The sequence below is a fragment of the Rhinichthys klamathensis genome, unplaced genomic scaffold (genome assembly GCF_029890125.1).
Source record: "Rhinichthys klamathensis goyatoka isolate OS25496 unplaced genomic scaffold, OSU_Roscu_1.1 h1tg000571l_1, whole genome shotgun sequence".
In the NCBI taxonomy this organism is placed as follows: Eukaryota; Metazoa; Chordata; class Actinopteri; order Cypriniformes; family Leuciscidae; genus Rhinichthys; species Rhinichthys klamathensis.
The window spans coordinates 908,015-930,090 of record NW_026607037.1 but is presented as its reverse complement, the minus strand read 5'-3'; the positions used below and the strand labels follow the sequence as shown (position 1 = coordinate 930,090).

Below are 22,076 nucleotides of genomic sequence, written 5' to 3'. Positions count from 1 at the left end.
AGTCTAACCCCCTCATAAAACTGTACGAAAAGTACAAATCGATTGGCTCAGGTTCGTCCAAGTGCCTTGCCAACTTCAGCCTGGTTTTCAAGTGCAGCCTTTTAATGGCCAGTTCGGTCCCTCTGTCCGACATCTGGATCTTAAAAGGATTGGAGTACTGCAGCAGAGATATGCTAATGCATTAGCTCAGCCTCATCCAAATCCTTTAAATGACCCCCCTTCTTTATAACTGCTGATTCACTAACTAACTGGATGCAGCCGCTGCCATCTTGTTTTCAGCTGTAATGAGAACCAGGAAAGGGTAAAACAGAGAGATGGATAACTGGCAATGGGCTATGCATCTGAGGGGTTGTTTTGAATCGGAAACCTTCGGTTCTTAGTCTTTTAGTAGTGAGCCGCTTTGCTTTAAACTTATCCGCCCTTAATGAGGAATAGAACTAAATAAATAACGAACAGATTCAACACAAATCTAAAATAAATTCAAAATCTATTTGGAATTCAATGTAAATGATAAAATTGTATGTACAAATTGACAGAGAAATCTCAGTTTCCTTTTTTGTATCCTCTATGCAAATGTGACAAACAAAGAGACAGAGATACTCAAGAGAGGAGAACGGGAGGTCTCTTTCAATCCTTCCATCCATCACTCATTTTAAATACTGTTCCTGCTTCGTCCACATCAGTCCCTTTTTCTGAAGCTTATGACCATGGTACTTTACAAATGATGCACTAACCCTGCAAAGCAGACATTTCCCCAACCTAATGCTCTGACACAGAGACTAGCATGTTATAGAAAAAAAATATCTGTTTGGTTTGGTCTGAAGTCTTATTTTTCTTCTCAAAGAGAGGATTGTGGTGAATCTAGAGGTTACACAGCTTCAGTGTTTCTGCAGGGGTCAAAAAAGATCCACCCATTGAACTCAGTCAATCTGCCTTCTGTTTCCTATTTGGCCTAAACCTAACAACCCTGCAACTACATCTCTATTTCTACCCCTCTCTCAGTGCGAGTCAGCCTCTCTTGGGCTGTATCCATTGGCAGAGGGCAGGAGTGAGGTTTTCGGCTCAGAGTCAGTGCTGCTAACAGCCGCTTTGTGCCGCGAGGCTCTGGTGAAGAGGCGAAAGGCACCTCTGCAGATGAGGGAAAACCAGTAAACCTGCGGGGCCATGAGCAAAGCTGCACCTGCGTTATACTGCCAGGGCACGGACAGCGGCACCATGTAGAAGGGGATTGATGCGTACCTGTGATATGAGCACAAACAAACATGGATAGAGTAAGCTTACAGTGAATAACAGACACATTTGGTCTACATTGGACGCAACAAAGCGACCGTTGCAAATCCATTTGTTCTTTTTGTCAGAAGTAGCGTGAGTGCTTGAAGTACGTTAGAAATAGAACAAGGCATCCGTTTAATGTCGGGAACTTGTCGTGTTGCGCCACATCCAGCGTAGACAGCATCACTGATTATAATGGGTAGCATCTGCTTTTATCGCACAGAGCCTCTCACGTCTGGTGTAGACACAGTATAAGGAATTATTTGTATATTCAGTCAATTCAAAGTCCCTTTCAAGAAATGTTTGATAACTCTGTGTCGGCAGCCATATTTGCAATGTCTCCGGGCATCTACAGTGGTGCTTAAAAATGTGTGAACCCCTTGCAGAATCTGTGGAAATGTGATTAATTTTAACAAAATAAGTGGGATCAAACAAAATCCGTGTTATTTTTTATTTAGTACTGTCCTGAATAAGATACCTTACATATATGTTTACTTATAGTCCACAAGAATAGCTAGAATTTATAGAAAAAATAGCCGAACTTATAAAAAAAAAAAGTGTATGTACCCCTAAGTGTATGTTATTCTTAATAATTATTTATTTTATTTTATTTATTTATTGTTTATTTGAATAGGGACAGATAAAAAAAGAATATAGATTATTACATAAAGAACAATACGATGCCTGTATCACAGTGTTTATAGCCAAGGCTAATTCGCAACACACATACTGTGTGTCATTACCTGGATGATCCACGATTTTTTTGTTTTGTGATAGTTGCTCTTGAGTCCCTTGTTTGTCCTGAACAGTTAAGTTTTCCAGAACACTTTTGAACAGGATGATGTCGTCCAAATTTGTCTTATTTTGTTTAAATAAAAAAAGATACTTGCATGTTTCCCGGAAGACAAATTATGCCGAGTTCAGACTGCACGATTTTCAAAATAATCGGGTCACTGTTGTTTTCACACTGCATGACTATCTGGGGAAACATTCAGTTGCTGCTGTGTTCACACTGCACGATGGATCGGCGACAGGAGGTTTCACACTGCATGACTTTACAAAAGAAAGAATCGCCGACAACTTCTGCCTGGTCCGCAAACTACGTTTCACAACCAAACAAACGCGAGAAGTGATAGGAAATAACGGAAGATCACGTGTGCGTGAGACCGGAGTTCTCGCGCGACACTGAATTTGTTATTAAAAATGATAGCCTACAAATTGTCTGTGCACCACTGATTTGTAGCGAAAAAAAAAAAAAAAAAACAGTTTATGCAGGAAATGGTTGGGAAGACGAGGGGAGCAAGGACTGTGTTTTGCAAAGAGAGTTGGAGGTAAATAAATAATTTTGCAAATGACGTCCTGCTGTTGCTGCTGGTCACGCAAATGTTTGTGCTTTGTTTCTGTTTTATATAATTGTAAATATAGGCCTATTCTATTGGTCTAACTCCTCCCCGAACAGCCTGCTGTCCTGTATCTTGCTCTCTCATTGGCTGTCGGTCATCGCCGATGTAGTTTTCAGTCAGAAACACATTCACAGTCACACAGCAGGATTGTGAATCGCCGACAGGTCCAGATATTTAGCATGCCAAATATCTCACGGGCGTCGGCGACTCGTCTGCGATTCTCTCAGATCGCGTCTTTGCTCATTCACACTGCGTGATTGTCACTCGCGTGAACGAGCACCGATTTGCCTGTGATTTCGGGGATTCGTCGGCGATTTCTCAAAACCTGTCGGCGAGCCAAAATCGGGGCTAAAATCGTGCAGTCTGAACTCGGCATTAAGTGCACTTTTCCCCTTAAATTCAAAAAGTTTCCACCCCCTGGCTTTTAATGCATCGTGTTTCCTTCTGGAGCATTAGTGAATGTTTGAACCTTTTTTTAATAGTGGAGTCCCTCAATTGTCCTCAGTGTGAAAAGATGGATCTCAAAATCATACAGTCACTGCTGGAAAGGATTGAAATATGCAAAAAATGCCGGAAACCCAAAGAATTTGCAGGGCCTGGAGGATTTTTCTGAAGAACATTGGGCAGTTTAACTGCTCAGGACAAACAAGGGACTCAAGAACAACCATCAAGAAAAAAAAAGAAAAAAAAACGTCGTGGATCAACCAGGTAATGACAGTATTAAGATTCAAGGGTACATAAACTTTTGAACGGGGTCATTTTTATGAATTCAGACCATATGTACACATCTTTTATATAAAATGTCTTATTCAGGACAGTACTAAATAAAAAATATATTATTGAGTTAAATTTATTCACATTTTCACCGATTCTGCAAGGGGTTCACAAACTTTCAGCACTACTTTATTTCAGGCATGCGATGCAAGGCCAAATCTACTTGAATGGGGAAATACCGAAATCTGAAAAAGAAGTGCATATTTCAGGTTGGTCCAGCCATTCCGCATGTGCAGTCCCAAGCATGCATCTCAGGACTGTTCCAGTGATGCAATACCTACCAATTGGCAAATGGCTCTTTTATTCCAGAGGCGGGACTTATTGCGCATTGCACTTTGTCTCAATTTGTAGTAATATAAATGAATCAGCCTGGTATATACATTATTTACACTGTGTTTAGGATATTGCAAGTAACTAACATCAAACTATACAGAATCTGAACTTGATGTTTCATATGTTTTGATCAAAGATACTGGATGACTTGACGGAAATCTCAAAAACTACTTTTTTTTGACTTGTTTGATATGACAAAAATGCACTCTCAAATAACAATTTCTTACCAAGATATTTCCCATGCTTTGTTCAGTTATATTTCTAGGTTTTCCATGGAAGCCCTGCTGCAAGCAAATTCAACTTCTTAGCCGTTTGTTTGCCAGTAAAGACCGCACTCAGAAATGTAACTATTTCAAAAATGCTAAAGTTTCCAGTCTTATGAATTATACATCAGTGCTGCAATTTTAAAACTAGAACATGTCAACCAGATTGATGATGATTGTCCTGGTATTACGATCAATTCAAAACAACACATGGTCTTTGGTGGTTATTACAATCGTTTAGAAGGAATGTGTAAATGTCTCATGTTCTAAACAAATCCTGGGTTGAGACAGATTATGATGCATATTTATTTCTGACCAAAAAAAGACAACTTCCAGATTTCATGTTAATATTAGAGGCACTGTGACTCAGTGGAGAAAGAGAGGATAAAAGAAAGAATGAAGAGATGAGCAATAGAAATATAAGACCTATAAAGACTGAATGATTGAGTGTTAAAAAGTGATCATACCTGCCGTAGGCGTAGTAGAGGTAGGGGAAGAGAAGAACTCTGCAGATGAAGAAAGTGACCAGCATAAGAGCTCCATTGACTTTATGTAGGAGAGTGTGCTGTTGCTTGTACTGAGGCAAATAAACAAAGAAGAGCAGGAAATAGAGAAAGAGAGAGTGTTTAACAGATAGAAAAATATTAATAGGCAGAGCAATGAACCCTGACACCCGTGATTCAATATTCCCCACTAGACATTTAACTCTCAAGGAGTGAAGGAGACATGTACAAGAGAGTTATAAACAAGTCTGTGAAAGATCACTGCCATTCAATCAGATGTTATAAGATTAGTATGTCTGGTAGAAATTTCCCATACACTATAAAGAAAAAGAGAAATCTGAAAATCAGCTTGTCTAGGTCTTTAAAAAGAAAGACGTAAGAAAAGAAAGTCAGAAAGAGATGGTGAATGCGTGATTGTGTTTAGTACCTGGATGAGTATTTTTCCCAGACAGACAGATGGGGTGCTGAGTTCTGCCAGGAACATCACACCCTGGAAATAATCCCCTTTGCCCTGTCTCCAGAACTAGAAAGGGAGGAAAAGAAAAGAAAATAGGGAAAGGAAACAAAAGGAAAGGGAAGGATGAGAAAATGAAGGGGAAGGGGAAAAGGACAGGAGGAAAGGGAAGGGTGGGAATGAAAAGGAAGGGATAGGAAAAGAAAAGGAAATTAGGGAAGAAAAGAATGGAAGGGGAGGGGAGGAGGAAAGGGAAATGAGATGAGAGGAAAGGAAGGAATGGAGATCGTTACAGAAAAGGAAATAAAATTCAAAGGAAGGGAAGAAAGTGGGAAGGGGAAACGGAAAGAAAGGGAAACAAAAAGGAGAGGAACAGGAAGGGAGAGGAAAAGAAGGAAATTAGGGAAGAAAAGAAAAAAAGAATGGAAGGGAATGGGAAATGGAAGGGGAGGAGGAAAGGGAAATGAGATGAGAGGAAAGGAAGGAATAGAGATTATTACAGAAAAGGAAATAAAATTCAAAGAAGGGAAAGGGGAGGAAAACAGAAAAGCAAAGAAAAGAAAGTGGGAAGGCGAAACAGAAAGAAAGTGAAACAAAAAGGAGAGGAAAAGAAAAGTAGGGAAGGGAAAAGGAAGAGAAAGATAAAGGGAAGGGAAAGAAAATAATGGAAAAGAGAATGGGACGAGGATACAGAAATGGCAGGTAAAGGGAAAGGAGAGAAAGGGAATGAAGAGAAGGAAGAAAAAATAAATGAAAAGATGGGAAGTGGACAGAGAAGGGGATAAAAACCGAAAGAAAAGGAAGAGATAGTCAGACTTGTGTTGTGTCAGATGTAGAAAAGCTGTGGTTTTATCAGAGGGAAGTGCTGCAGAGGTTTCCCTGTCTTATCAGTCCATAACACTTATTGCCATTTAAGTGCAGCTAATGCCAGGGTACTCGCTGCTGCACTGCTGCCGACAGCAATAGTCTCCATGGATACAGATGGAGAGTGATGGAGAGCATAATCACAGGGTGAAAGTACACATGCCCATTCAGGACAAGTTAGACTCAGCCACACTTCAAGCCACCCACATAGCATGACCCCATCAAATCACTCTTCAAACAGCCATGAAGCCAAAGCTGTGTTACTACACTCCAAACATATGGCTCTGATGGGCCTCCATAATCATATTCAAAAAAATATGTACTTTAAATGTGTGTTTATGAAAAAACGTATGTTAATGTCACACAACCCTCATTCCACTCACCACAGAGACAGGGAAACAGACAGTAACCATGACGACATGGTGCAAGACCATAAGGAACTCTCTGCGCAGATAGCCGCTGATGGCTGACCTCATCGGTTTGGCCTCGCTATCCTCCTCGTGATCTTTGACCTGAAGTTTGTACCAGTGGCACAAGAACATGGCATAGATGTCATAGATGAAGTAGGGGACCGCAAAAAGGATATAGCTGCTGGTAAGCCAATGCCTGGACAGAGGGAGCAGAAAGGAAGAGATATGGGATGAAGGAACAAGAGTGAGAAACCCCCCATATTTGCTTTAGGGTTACTTTGTGGCAACCATCAGTTATATATATACATACATAAACATTAGGGGTGGCACGGTACATGAAAAAACATCCAAACCGCTCGGTTCGCTTGTCTCGGTTCGGAGCGTGTGTGCATCTCACGGTTTGATGCATGCGCAATGTAGCCTCGTGCCCGTATGTGACCTCAGACGCGCGTTTCCTTTTCGCACGAAATAAGATGTGTGTGGACATACATATGAGGCTTGTTCGCCTTGAACCGGCGCTGCACAGAGCGATCGGTGAATGACATCAAAGTACCGCCAGAGCGACGGCTCTGTATGCTTTTCAATCACTCTCGCGGTGCTTTGATGTCATTACCGATCGCTCTGTGCAGCGCCGGTTCAAGTCGAACAAGCCAGTAAAAGTGGAGTATGGAGTGTCAGGTCACGTCACGCGGAGAAATGGCAAGTGGGAGAGATAAGGAAGGCTAAAGCCTGGCTCACACTACAGGAGTTTTAGGCCGATTTATGCCCGATTTTCCCCTCCCGAGAATCGGAGAAAAAATCTTGTCGAGGACCTCGATCGGTTCCGATGTTCGGCACAGATTATCTGGTAATGTGAGGCATTCACAGATCGAATCTTGCACCTCCCGATCTGCTCTTACACAAATCGGGCTCGCCCCGATCATATCAAACATGTTTGATATTTATCGGGATGAGCAAGATTGTGATTACGTCAGTACTGTCACAATAGCCAATAAGTAGGGCTGTCATGGTGAAGGAATTTCCATTGAGGTAATTTTGAGTGACTCATCAGCGCGATGCGCGCATTATCTCCATTTATCCAGTTATTGCTAAATAAATAAGCACAATACAGTATAATAAATAATAATAAAATACTAAATGCATAATAAAGGCATCTGAAATAATAAACTAAGTAGCCTACAATCTAGTGTTGTCAAAAATATAGATTTTTCGATATCGATCCTGAACCATCTGCAACTCTTCCGTCTTCCGCAGGATGCACGCGATCTTCAGTAGGCTAGTGAACGCGCCAGAGAGAAATGCACATTTCATACGGATTACATAACCAGAGAGCAGTCTGTTGTCTGTTTTCTTTCGTTTTGAATTGTTCTGTTTAAAAGTAGACATGTCTGTGAGGCAAGTCTATCTTATACGCTGAGTTTCGGTTCATTTATGAAGTATCGCCGACGCCTCCGTTTCGTGATTATCTATCGTCTGCTATATTTACTTCTTATTTATAAAAATCCAGGCAATTGGTTGATGAAACATTGTTTAAAATTAAGATACAATTAATACAAAACGAAATTCGATTTAAAGAAAGGTTTTGTGCTTTCTGTTTGATGTCTTTGTGAAAGTTTTAAAGCATATTTTAAAGTCGCTTAGAGCGGTCATGTCCGTAACATTGTTTTTTCCTCAAATGCCAACACGAAAAATAAAATAATATGAATATTTTATGTTCTGTGGAGACTGAGAGCCCTTTCTTCATCCGGTGGGTAGTAGCTACTGTAGGCTATTACTTTGGTTTGCACAGTGTAATTCACAGAATTAGGCCTAGGCCTACACAAAAATATTTTCATTATAAAATATTTATATTCATTATAAAGTTATATTCATTCAAAGATAGGTTAAATGAAACAAGCTGTTAATTATTTTAATTTTAACTTTGAGCTCCACTTTACAATGCTCAGCTGAGCAGCAATGGGCATTGAGCAACGCTGCTGATGCTTTACCTTATAGAGATCTATGGCATTGATTCATTGTATTGAACAGAGCTGACGCCATTCATTAGAAATATCCTTATTAAAAGGATGATTTTTTTTTAAAGATTTCGCTTTCCTTGGTCATACGGCAACCTTTTCACGAATATGACTTGATATGAAGGACAGATATTTTGTTTACATCCACCTTTCCGCTTCCGATCTGTTGCGTGAGATCACGTGAGGCGCTTTCTCTGGCACGAATCTTAATAACATTGTGTAGTGTGTGATGCGCCACGATTTTCAAATCTTGTAGTGTGAGCATGTTTAAGATTTGAGGTAAGAAAATCTGCAAAGGTTCTCCTTAAGTGTGAGCTGCAACCAGATTTCAAAATCGGTTAGGATTTTAAAACTCCTGTAGTGTGAGCGAGGCTTAACCGGAGTTGGAGGATGCGCCAGCAACATAGAAGTCCGGTGTGTGGGAACATTTTGGATTTCATGTTATGATATTTAAATATATAGCTACAGTGGCACTTTAAGTTTTGATAAGAACTCCAGTCATATGTTTCCAAATACTGCACTTTAATTTCAAGTGAAAAAAATGTATCCTCACTCTCAGGGAATAGAAGCATTGTTGATATTGTTTTTTGTGTTGAGGAGGTTGAACTTATGTTTCACTTTATGATTATGGCCTTTGCTATTGCTATAGCCTAATTATAGGCAATTATGTTTCACATATTTTGACTTATTTAAAAGACAGAGTTTTAAGAGTTCCTCTCTTTTTCTTTTAAAAGATACATTTTTGTAAGAGCTACACTTAAAGGGTTAGTTCACCCAAAAATTTAAATTCTGTCAGTAATTACTCACCCTCATGTTGTTCCATCCCCGTAAGACTTTCGTTCATCTTCGGAACACAAATTCAGATATTTTTGATTAAATCTGAGAGCTGGCTCACTCCTCCATAGGCTTCTTAAGGGATCGAAGCTGGCCGGCCCAAAAGTTATCAAAGACATCGTTAAAATAGTCCAAGTGACTACAGTGGCTCAACCTTAAGTTTATCAAGCGACGAGAATACTTTTTGTGCGCAAAAAAACAAACAAAAATAACGACTTTATTCAACTAATCATTTCCTTCTCTGTACGGCCGTGATATTTCACGTAGTGTAACTGCGCAAAGCTTCTAGGTTGCATGTCACACGCAGGTTCACTATTGGCCGACGCTGGTCATGTGTGTGATGCGTGACGTACAACCTAGAAGCTTTGCGTAGATCGTCGATCCCTTAAGAAGCCTATGGAGGAGTGATCCAGCTCTCAGATTTAATCAAATATTTCAAATTCAAACATGTGCAGAATTCCATAACTTGTTCCCTGATATTTTTATGAACATGTCCATAGCAAGTAAGTTGGGCTTGAAAATCCAACACCGTACATAAAAAGAGCTCCGCTAAGATTCTGATAAATTTCTTCTTTTGTGTTGCATGTAAGAGAAACATTCATACAGGTTTAGAACAACAACATGAGACATTTTCATTTTGGGGTGAAGTGTTCCCTTTAAATTTGACTTGCAAATTAAGCATCAGTCAGATTGTAGAGGCAGTAAAACTATTTTCTGTCTTCCTAAGATAAATGGGGACACAAGAGTAAAAACAATTGTCCTGGGTTAAATTTTATGCAGAATTGTGAGGAATGGATAAATGTACTGTATGTCTAATTCTGTTTTTTTTTTATCTTTCTATTCATCAAAAAATCCACAAAAATACAGTAGTCAACATTTGAAGTGGATCAACGCTAAATATAACTTCTTAACACGATTATAAGGGCATACAGAGTAAGTGCTTTTTGCGTACGTGTGGTTTCAGTTGTTCCTATATTTTTTTCCGTAAATTTTATTACGAAATTTTTGGTGAATTTATTTATTTGTGATTTGTTCCTAAAATCGTCCGTACGCAGAGTTCATGCACAAACTTGTGCGTATACATGCTTAGTGAAGGAGACCCAATGACTGGCTGTCTAACTGGTGTCCACAGAATAATATAGCATGTTTCATAGAGAATTTGGACAATCCATAGACTTCCGGAGATCCTCCATGAAACTCGACACCGGTGTGGCGCACAGGTGTTTATTAGCACTCGCGCCACCAGCCTCGCTTCATGCCCATGGCTCTCGGCCCCGTTCTGCTTGCTTCCGCACGTAACAACCTAGAATACTGTCTAACACTTGATGGCTGAACTGTCAGGTCTTTGGTATCAAAAAGCACACCCAGGTTTCTAACTGATGACAATCTTTCATTTAAAAGTCACATTTCTAGTATCTGTAAAACCGCATTTGTCCATTTAAAAAAAATATATAAATAAAGGCATATGTTCTCAATGACAAATGCAGAAAAGTTAGTTTATAACTTCAAGGCTAGATTATTGTAATGCTCGATACTAGGTGGTTGCCCTGCACGCTTAATTAAACTCCAGCTGGTCCAAAATGCAGCAGCTCGAGTTCTTACTAGAATCAGGATGTATGACCATATTAGCCCGGTTCTGTCAACACTACACTACACTGGCTCCCTAATAAATAATCGCATACATTTTTAAATCTTGCTAATTACTTACAAAGCACTAAACAGTTTAGCTCAGGGGTGCCCAATCCTGCTCCTGCCGATCGACTGTCCTGCACAGTTCATCTCCAACCCTAATCAAACACACCTGCCTTTAATTTTCAAGTGATCCTAAAGACCTAATTGGTTGCTTCAGGTGTGTTTGATTAGGGTTGGAGATTAACTGTGCAGGACAGTTGATCGGCAGGACCAGGATTGGGCACCCTTGGTTTAGCTCCTCAGTACTTGAGCAAGCTCTTAAAGTCCATGTCTATTACGATCTCAAAATTCTGTCTAGTTGATAACGCCTAGAATATCAAAATCACCTGCAGGCGGTAGATCCTTTTCCTATTTAGCACCCGAACAGTTTTAACCTTGCATACACATGATGATCACATTTCTATAATTCACATCCATTAAAGGATTGTTACATCATAAAAAGAATGGCATCTACGCTAATATTAGTCTCTCTGTTTATCCCGAGGCTACCATAGAAAAGCCAAATCCGGTCCGTATCCAGATCAGATGGTGGACCTGCACCTAGACAAGACCACAACGCAGCCCTGAATGTCAGCAGAGTTCCTGTCAACTAGACAATCCCCTGTGAAGGCCTCTTTGACATGATAGCCATCAGCACAGATTAAGCAAAGACCACAAGAACCAGACAAGTCCTCTGCACAGACCCATGAGCAGCTTTGTCTCCATACTGGTGTAAGACTGTAAAACTGGTTGAAGAAACTGTCCTGACCACATGGTCTATTGAAACAAAGGAACTTGCTGAAAATTAGCATTCGACCTCCCCCTCACGCAGTCTCACCTGATTTACATTTCATTCTCTCACCCAGTAACAGCTAAAACTCACATAAGAATATATATATACACTACCGTTCAAAAGTTTGGGGTCAGTGAGAATTTTATTTTTTATTTTTTGGAGGAAAGAAATCAATACTTTTATTTATCAAGGACAGTAAAGACATTTATAATGTTACAAAAGATTCTATTTCAAACAAATGCTGTTCTTTTGAACTTCCTATTCATCAAAGAATCCCCCCCCCCCCCCCCCCCAAAAAAAACTGTACAACTGACAGACCAACAACTGTTTCAACATTGATAATAATAATAAATGTTTCTTGAGCATCAAATCCTCATATTATACTGATTTGTGAAGGATCATTTGACACTGAAGACACTGACACTGGTGATGCTGAAAATTCAGCTTTGATCACAGGAATAAATTACACTTTACTATATATTCACACAGAAAACAGCTGATTTACACTGGAATAATATTTAATACTATAACTGATTTTTGTTGTATTTTTAATCAAATAAGCGCAGCCATGGTTAGCAGAAGAGAATTCTTTTAAAAGTATTTAAAATCGTACCGACCCCAAACTTTTGAACGGTAGTGTATATGGTTTAATGTGAATGATTATTGTGTTTAGTATCATTTTAAATGTCCCAGAGTGAGTGTTTCAGATGTCTCATTCCAAAAGAGTAAAACAAAAGGTAATAAGGTTTTTTAGAAGTTTAGAGAAACTGGCACAAAGGAAGATAGGCAATGGACTTCCTCCTCTTCCCAAGAGGTGTAACCTCTGAATGCAAATTACCATTGTAAAGAAGTTCTGGCTATTTAATGGAATGCAGCAAGGAATCGTGGGTTTTTCTGTATCTCAGATCAGCCCGTGGATGCTGAGTCGCCGAGACTCAGCATTCATGTATTTCATAATGTCGGGTAAAATATTTTCCTCTTTGTTCTAGAACATTTGATGGTTTGCATTGATTATCTTTTAATTGATTATGAAATTGTTATAATACATTTACCTGACATAATAAATTGTTATATTTGATTATAGCAGACTTTGACTTTATTTTCATTGGAGTTAAAAGGAATAGTCAAACATTAACGTATATCTAATGATGCACAGATATCATTGAGAAACCTTTTTCATTTTATGGAGTCAGATGAAACGAGTTAATACATAAGATAAAATGTATTGTATTTAATTAAAAATCCCTTTGCCATGGGAAGAGACGGAACACGCGTGAGACCTTCACCTCTAATCGATACCGCCATTGGATCGAATTAGAAGGCCTTACACTGGAGTGATGAATGCAATCTTCAAACAAAAGGAATTTAATTAAATATTTGAATGCTACCGATCAACAATTTGATTTCTGACTGAATTATAAATCACACCGTATTCATTCGTAGCCAGAAGAGAACTGGCCCCACGACTGAGCCTGGGTTCTCCCAAGGTTTTTTTTCTCCATTCTGCCACCTGATGGAGTTTTCCGTTTCCTTTCTGTTTTCCATCAGGTGGCTCCATTTTTTCTCCATTCCTTGCCACTGTTGCCTCTAGCTTGCTAAGTTGGGGACACTTAATATTCAACAATATTATTGATTTGACAGCACTGACACTATAGGATGAGAAGTGAACTGAGCTGGACGTCGACATCACAGTTTTTCTGCAGAAATGCTTTTTAGATGAAATTAACTAATTTAATAATTGATGATCTTTCCAACGGAACTGAATCAACACTGAACTGACTTCTGATGAACAATGACACTATTTTCTTTTAGAACTGCTGTACGGCCGAAATGAACTGTTTGCATCATTGAATAATTTTTCTGTTATCACTGTAAAGCTGCTTTGAAACAAACTGTGTTGTATGAAATGCTATATAAATAACAGTGACTTGATTAAAAATGCAGCTGCCCATCACTGGAATAAATTACATCTTAAAATATATCAAAATAGAAAACAGTTCTTTTAAACTGTAATAATATTTCACAATATAGTCATAATATGTCCAGTAGATTTGAAGTGTGGATCCGTGCACACTCTAATGGCTAATATTGCCCACAAACCATTGCACTTTGGAGAAGGATTTGGTTCAGAGCTACAAACAGGAATAAAAAGTTTTTAAAAAACTACAAACATGGCAGATATGCGCAACCTACGGTTAAGTAGAGAGGTTTAGAAAAAGGGGTTTGAGTGACTGATAAATCAACATTTAACCTGATAAAAAAAAAAAAAAAACATTTATGTAATGTTATCTGTTTTATATTTCATCTTCAACAACAATGTGATCTTTTATAAAGATCCATTTGGCCATTCATTTTTAAAGCCATCATTATGCAAAAATATGAAGAGAGTTCTACCCATGAAAGAGCCACGTCTGGAAGATCAACGTGCTACTTCTTATCTCTCTGATACAGAAGGAAATGAAATGAAATGTGGAGGATGTTAACTGTGACAAGATGATTGACAGCGTAACTATGCGACAAAGCGTCCGTTAAAGATGCAATTTATGACATGATAGTATGTCTCAAACCAGGTCTACTATTCTGCTACACACTCAAAAGTATGTACTTTTTCTCCACAAAAAGAGAACATACTTTTAGGGTGTAGTATAAGTAATTGGGACACAGCATTAGTCTAATTCCCAGGCTTCCTGTTCCCTTGATGTTGCATTTACAACACATACCCCTAGTAATTGAGTTTACCTGGCTTAAATCATTTATGAAACATGATTGCTCTGACCCCATTTGAGCTGCCATTCTTAATTAACTTGTGGGCCTTCGGGTTAAGGCACAAAATAAACAGAAAAATAGTTCAAAATAAGTTAAATTCGATTAGGTGAGGTAAATCAAATTAGAGCAAACCGTTTTCGACAAACCATCAGCGTGAACACATCGAATGGGTTTCACAGAGTGTTAAGATGCCGCTTTAAATCATCAACTGAAACCGCTGACTAAAGCCGTCATAAAAATTCACTATCAAGTTTTTCCAGAGTCTTTTGCCCATCTACTCTCTCTTGCTCCCTTCCCCCTGGCTTGGTGTGCCACAATGGATTTACAGATAGAAACTAATTAGGTTAAGAGCCTAATTAGATTATCCTGACATAAGGTGTGCATTGGAGGAATAGCACATTCTTAGAAACACTCAGAGTGAAGGGAATACTTTTGCACTCCTACACGTCTGGGAACAATTCCATAGAAATGAGAGAATTCTCAGCTGTATTCACAAATAAAACACAAATGAAATAAGACGAGAGAGACACATGCACATGGGAAAACAAACAAACACCAAAGTAAAGCAGTGTTGTGCATAGTAAAACAGTCCTCCTGCTTATAAAATCAACCGGAATTACCAAAAAAAATATTTCCTCTTTTATATATCAAGCTACAATGCACATCTTCAGCTGATACTCACTGGTCCTCGATGATGTCTTTACAAGAACAGGCGATGATGTATCCGGCAGAGGACGCCATAATGGCTTGAACGGAGGACACCAGCCTGAGAAAGAGTGAAAAAAAAATGAAAAAAAGTCACATGCATGAAAGAAAGCCAAAGCAGAGAGCAAAACTGACTGCAAACATCCTTAGATCAGACATATTGGAAACCATTAATAGCAGATTCTGATGACACCAGTTAAGGAAAGGGTCATTTAAGCAGGATATTACGCAGTAACTTTCCTAGCTAAGCAGAAAAGCTCATCAATGCATCAGACAGTGCACTGCAACCAAACATAATGCAACATGCTTACATGCAACTCTTTACTCTGCAGATCTTAATCTGACACATTTCTTGCAAACAGGTTAATGATCTCTGCCATAAACTTACAGCAACACATTTTGTGATAGACCAGCAAAACATACCAATATTTGGTTCATATAAAATTATCTACCCCTCAGTTTCAGCCAACCATTTTCGGTTTTCAAATATTTTTTGTAGGGGTGCACGATTCAGAAAATGTCACGATTCGATTCGATACCGATTTTTTGTCTCAAGATTCGATTCAAAATCGATTTTCGATTCAAAAACGATTCTCGATTCAAAAAACGATTCGCAGTATATAAATATACTTTACTTTTTCCTATGTGATTGATTGCAGTAGACACAATTTAAAAGAAAAACAAAAACAAATTAAATGTAGTTTGATATTACTTTATGTCTTCATACAAAAATAAAAACTTTTGCAACTAAAAAGTGCACAGTGCCAAGCTTTGGCCAGCTTTCAAATACATTTAATTCAAGTTTAAAATAAAACTTAAATAAAAAGCTTTTACATTTAGCTTTAAAGTGCTGTAGTCAGATCAAACAAACAATTAGGCTAAATGTGGTTTAATAAGCACTACTTCAGCTACCAGGCTGACTGTTGAAATGTGAACTCGACTGGGCACATTGAACTTCCTAAAAATATACTAATGTCATAGAACCCTTGCGAAATAATTTTAAATAGATTTTAAAAAGCCACCACTACTGGTAACATCTATGGTTAGATTGATTTGTTTAGATCCAGTGAAGTCGTTCATAGGCGTAATTTGCGGGTATCTCCAGTTAACTAGCAGATCATTCATTTAGTTCGCTATTAAATAAGAGATCTGTTGTTTTTGAACGCTCGTTGCCGCTGCTATCAGTGTCATGGATACAGTGTTCTCTGTGGCTCGCGCAGTCTTCACTCGGACGCGCGCTTCATATCGCCGTTGTGATTCCGGTGAAATCTCAAAATAAAATGCACACAAACGTGATGAACATATTCGGTTTTGATGAGAGAGAGAAAAAACTATACGAGTGCGGTTTAGAACCGGTAACCTCTGACACGCTTGGCAAAAGATCTACAGACCATTAAGAACTCAAACATAATCTGCGGATCGATGCATTTATTTACGGGTTGAGCAGAGAGCCTGCACAGTTTGACCAGCGGGCGGCAAGAACTTGCAATGTAACTATTTATCAGACCGGCCCTCGCAGCCTCGAAACACTACCGAACCACCGGTAAAAGTCCCGACTCACCCAATTGCCACTCCGCCCGTGCACGCCATAAAATTTTTTAAAAAATGAATCGATTTTTGGAATTCTATGAATCGATTCTGAATCGGTAAAGATTGAATCGCGATTCAAATGTGAACCGATTTTTTTGCACACCCCTAATTTTTTGTGACTTTTACAAATATTTCAGTTTATCTCAGCAAGTGTACTGTGGCAAGCGCGAAGCAGGTGGCGTGATTAATATTGAACGACACCTGTGAGACGCACCGGTCTCGTATCTCTCGCGTCCCTCGACCTCGTCCTGCTCGCCACATGTACATTTTATTCATACGGTTTTATACACACACTCACCAGCCCCTTTATTAGGTATACCTTGCAAGTACCAGGATGGACTGCCTTTTGCCTTCATAAGTGAATTACTTCTTTGTGGCAGGAATTCAACAAGGTGTTGGAAACATCCCTTAGAGATTTTGGTCCATTTAAACATGATAGCATCACGCAGTTGCTGCTGATTCGTCGGCTGCACATCCATGATGTGAATCTCTAATTCCACTACATCCCAAAAGTGCTCTATTGGATTGAGATCTGGTGACTGTTGAGGGCATTTACATAAAACAAACCCACACACAATGTGCGTAGATCTCAGACTGACATAACATGTTGCTTGGCTAAAGATATAGACTTCACGGATCCGATAGCATTGTGATAATAATCCAACGTCATTTGAAAGTTCAACAAATGGAACTTAAGGCTGTGTCTGAAACCGTCCCCTTTACCCTTAAATAGGGCACTATTCGAGGGGACAGCCATTTGTAGTGGTGTCTGAAACCATACTGGATATTATCAAATGTACTCATTTAATCCCATAATACACCGCAATAACGAGAGTACAACTGATGTACACTCACTCCGTTTTCATTCACTCCTTCAAGGGAACTATACAAGTGGACAAATCTAGGGAATAGTCAATGAGGGTACAGGGGGTGATTTTGAGCACAGCTTAAATCTCTGGTGTGGTGGGTGGGTATAGTGTGTAGATGTGTAGAGAACAATCAGACACCGTTTTAAAGCTGGAGTGTGCTTAGATTGGTTTGATCGCTCAGATTGACATGTCTTGCTTTACCATGCGCCATAGAATAGGAGCGCACAGCTGAAACAATGCTGTTTCATCACTCATCAACCAGGATCTTATTACTTGTTTATTCTATGTAATGTTGCAGCAGAAATTGAGACTCATCAGACAAGGCAACATTTTTCCAATCTTCTGTTGTTCATTTTTGGCGAGCCTGTGTGAATTGCAGCTTCAGTTTCCTGTTCTTAGCTGACAGGAGTGGCACCGGTGTGATGATCTGCTGCTGTAGCCCTTTTGCTTCAAGGTTTGACGGTTGTGCATTAAGAGATGCTCTTCTGTAGACCTAGGTTGTAACAAGTGGTTATTTGAGTTATTGTTGCCTTTCTATCAGCTCGAACCAGTCAGGCAATTCTCCTCTGTCATCAACAAGGCATTTTCACCCACAGAACATGCCGCTCACTGGAAATTTTCTCTTTTTCAGACTGTTCTCCTCTGTAGATCCTAGAGATGGTTGTGTCAAAATCCCAGTAGATTAGCAGTTTCTGAAATACTCAGACCAGCCAGAACCAACAACCATGCCACGTTCAAAATCCCTTAAATCACCGTTCTTCCCCATTCTGTTGCTCAGTTTGTACTTCAGCAGATCGTCTTCTTGACCATGACTACATAGCTAAATGCATTGAGTTGCTGCCATGTGATAAGGCTGATTTGATATTTCCATTAACAAGAAGTTGAACAGGTGTACCTAATAAAGTGGCCGGTAAGTGTATATAAATCTCGTTCACTAGTCACATTAACTGATGCAGATATTTATCCTTTATCAATTTACATTTTTTTTACTGAATCTTAAATCACACAAAAAAAATACAATTATGAAGCCAATGCCATGACTTTAATGCTTATAAACAAAAAGAGGATATAATATGTTCTTTACTGGCATTCTGAGAAGAACCACAAGTAAATAAAAGCAAGTAGTTTGAGCCTGACAGGACGTCTCAACACATCTCATTTTCTCTTCTTTTTACCTGGACGAGACAATGACAGCATCCTTCTCGCTCCATTTGAGCCCAGGACCATGTTTCAGGATTCGCTTAGACAGCAGGAAAAGGCCGGGGAAGAATATGGAGCCAGCTGCAAGGATGCTCAGCATAATCTCGGGAAATGTTGCTCGACGTCACTGTCTGTAAAAATAAAGGATAAAAATATTTAGATTTACACATGTTTTAGGGTTAGAGCATCTTAAAATATCCATATTTATTTATATAATAGGAATGTATACAAGAACAACCTTGAAACTCGTGAAAAATCAAACATGATTTTTTTTATGTCTGTTTAGTTAGTGACAAACATTTTGCTTCATCATTTCGAAGATTAGTATACGAGTTCAAACTCAGCATTATTACTTGATTCTCACCAAAAATCTGTTCACTGAAAGAAAGGAATGAAAAGGGCAAGGCAAAGACAGAAGGATGAATCAAATGGGGAGAGTAAAGGAAAATTACTAGACCACAAAAATCCACGTTAGAAGTCAAAACAACAAAACACAAATACCTTCGTAAATCCAACATACATAAAATGTACTGTGCCAATTACACAAACATTAACTTTAACTACCACTAAACTCAACAGTCAAGTCCAGACTACAAAAGTTACACATTGCAATGGCACGACACGGATAGATTCCCCAGATATCGTCAGGAGAATTCCAATGCAACTGCATCCCTTCACTAGTCTCATTATTGCATTGTAAGGAGTCCTTAAATTATTCCGGAATATATATATATTAAAGCAGGAGAAGCTGGGATGGTGGGGGTGTCCGTACTAAAATAGGCGTGGAAAGGATTAGCAGGCCAGAGATTTAGAAAGATTACTGCAGGGAGAGGGAGGGGAACGAGACGAGGGGAGGCCAAGAAGAAAGAAAAAGGGTATGTGGGAGGGTGGAGGTCGTAATTCTGTGGTACAGTGAGGGAAACCTTGTGGGAGGAGGTGAAAGGGAGTGTATTATTCCTGTTATTGCTACATTGGGACTGTGGGTGCATGTCTGCAGCAAGCAAATCACAAAAGCTAAAAAGACGTCACAGAAATCAAAATCTATAGCAGCCAAATCAAGAAATGCGTTACAGACATGACAGCGAATGTGCATTAGTTCATTATTCTAAAGCTTGTACTAACAAATCTGTTCATGCAACACGCAAATAATTAAAGAGAGTGAACAGTACGCACAAATCCAATTATGAAAACGCATAACCCCGCAACATATGATGCTTTTGCAATTCGAGAACAACTCTAAATCTCCCACAAACTATATTATAAAACCCTCCGCCGTTCCCAACAGAATCTTAGGTAATGCTCTGATTTTCTCCATTCATGTAAACAACAGCAAAGCAACGCGAGCAGCTCGCATATTCACAACGCTACCTTTCAGAGCTAGCAGGCTAGCGGCATCCATCCTATTGTGTCATCGCCAGCAGGACACGAGGCAGGGGGAGTCTCGTCGAGACCTCTAGCTAACAGGTTGTAGGCGACAGGCCCACTGGCTGTGTGTGTGCTTACAGCAGCCAGTAATGAATCACTTTCCTCCCCACATGGTTGATGAAAATAAAAAAAAAGATTGCTAAAACGGGGATGAGCCCCCAGAGCCGATGTGATTATTGTACAATAGTGTTCAATCAGTACCATGCAACTCTTTTGCTGTAACCCATTCAGACCCAGACACTAAAAAAAAAACACCAGCATGTCTTATTTTTACACTAAATGAGCCATACATTACAATCAATTACAAGATTGTTTATGACTTAAAAAATTATATTTTATAAATATATTTACATTTTTTAAATAATATTATCTACTACTGAAAATCCATTGTAGATTAAAGATTTTTTATATATGTATATATATATATACATATATAAATACTTTATTTTAGTGTTTTGTTAAAGGTTATATGTAATTACTATAGTAATAACACAGTAAATTATTAACTACTAAATAAAACAAATTAATGTATTCATTTTGAATTTCATTGTTGGAAGAATACTGTTTCAAAATATAACAACACATAACAGCTTAAACAAAGAAGCAAGTCATATAATGTTATTGGTGGAACAAATATGTCCCCTATGAATGGCCATATTCCTCTGCGGGGCTCAAACCTGCAACCTTTCAATGACCAGCTCCGGTATTTTCTTATATTGCTATGCCACATCACCCACAGCTTTGTCAAATCACCTTAAAGACACCAAGTTGACATGTCATTACATGAGCATTGGTCAGATATCTATTGCTGTTGCAGGCATATGGTCAGAGCAAATTATTAATTCTACAACTTTGGTTAGGCGTGGTCTTTTTGGTGAAGATAGTACAAAATGTGTAGGAATTATTATTACTGAAACCATATCAAGCAGTATTATGCATAAAACCAACAGAGAAAAGTGATACAAGTTAGAATGTACATGGAGTCTAAATGAGTTACAACATTCATAAATGATGCTGTAGAAAAGCAGCAGGAGAACAGAATCACATTGGACAAGAGCAAGAGAAGCAAGCCAAAAAAAAGGCAGAAGATTACTTTAAGGTTGAGCAGCGTCGGTTATGGGGCAGGACAATCCTGTCACAGTCTTGCAGAAACCGGATCACGAGGTCCATGAGGCATCTGTGAGACGGTCGACATGATGTTGTTGAATGTAGCTCTTGATTGCAGAAAGTTTCAGTTTTGGTTTAACAGCACCTGCTGGGAAAATACACATAACAACAATGAGAAAGACAAAATAATAGTGTTTAAGGACGAACGGAATTAATGCAAAGTTTGTCTGAGCTGTCTGCCCTCAATCATCCACCTGTCCAGGAGGAGAGTGCATCCCTGCATATAAGAGAGCTGATCCGCGTCCATCTCATCTTCACAAAGCTTTTAACTCAAGCAGAGTCAGCAGATCAAAAGCTGCAGTGGTCAGACATGACTAGGGTTGCCAACTTTCTAAAATGGAAATAAGGAACGGGTGGGGGTGGGGGTGGGGGGGGTGACTTCTGGTGAATATTGTATGCTATAATACATTAACGTTATAGCATATTATAATACAACTTATTAGGCCTATATATTTATAGAATAGCAAAGTAGTCCTAATCAATAATATACAAGACTGAACCACATAGATAAAGGCTATCATGATCATTTTGCCAACAATGAACCATGGATTTGTTTAGTTTATAATACATTTTATTTTTAACTTAAACAAATATAACATAGCCTATAACATTCAAAACTCATCGGCTTAGACTGCATTTGAAGAAAAATCAACACAACAGTTTTCTGTAGCCTTGTGCGAACTTATTCAATAGAATTAGACTTCTAGAATGTTCTTTCCAGTGCAAAAAATAATCTTTTTAATATTCCTACCTTTAATACCTCGC

General features: G+C 38.9%; 1 protein-coding gene across 1 annotated transcript; it reads right to left on the bottom strand.

The window, feature by feature from the left end:
* Nucleotides 1-387: 387 nt before the first annotated feature.
* On the bottom strand, nucleotides 388-21,355 carry tlcd3ba (TLC domain containing 3Ba). Its single transcript, XM_056239791.1, has 7 exons — nucleotides 21,238-21,355; nucleotides 18,695-18,850; nucleotides 15,038-15,121; nucleotides 6,250-6,472; nucleotides 4,976-5,071; nucleotides 4,513-4,622; nucleotides 388-1,239 (listed from the first exon to the last, which is right to left on the bottom strand). Exons 2-7 carry the CDS (start codon nucleotides 18,817-18,819, stop codon nucleotides 999-1,001), a joined length of 879 nt encoding a protein of 292 aa, XP_056095766.1. The 5' UTR covers nucleotides 18,820-18,850; nucleotides 21,238-21,355; the 3' UTR covers nucleotides 388-998.
* Nucleotides 21,356-22,076: the final 721 nt, after the last annotated feature.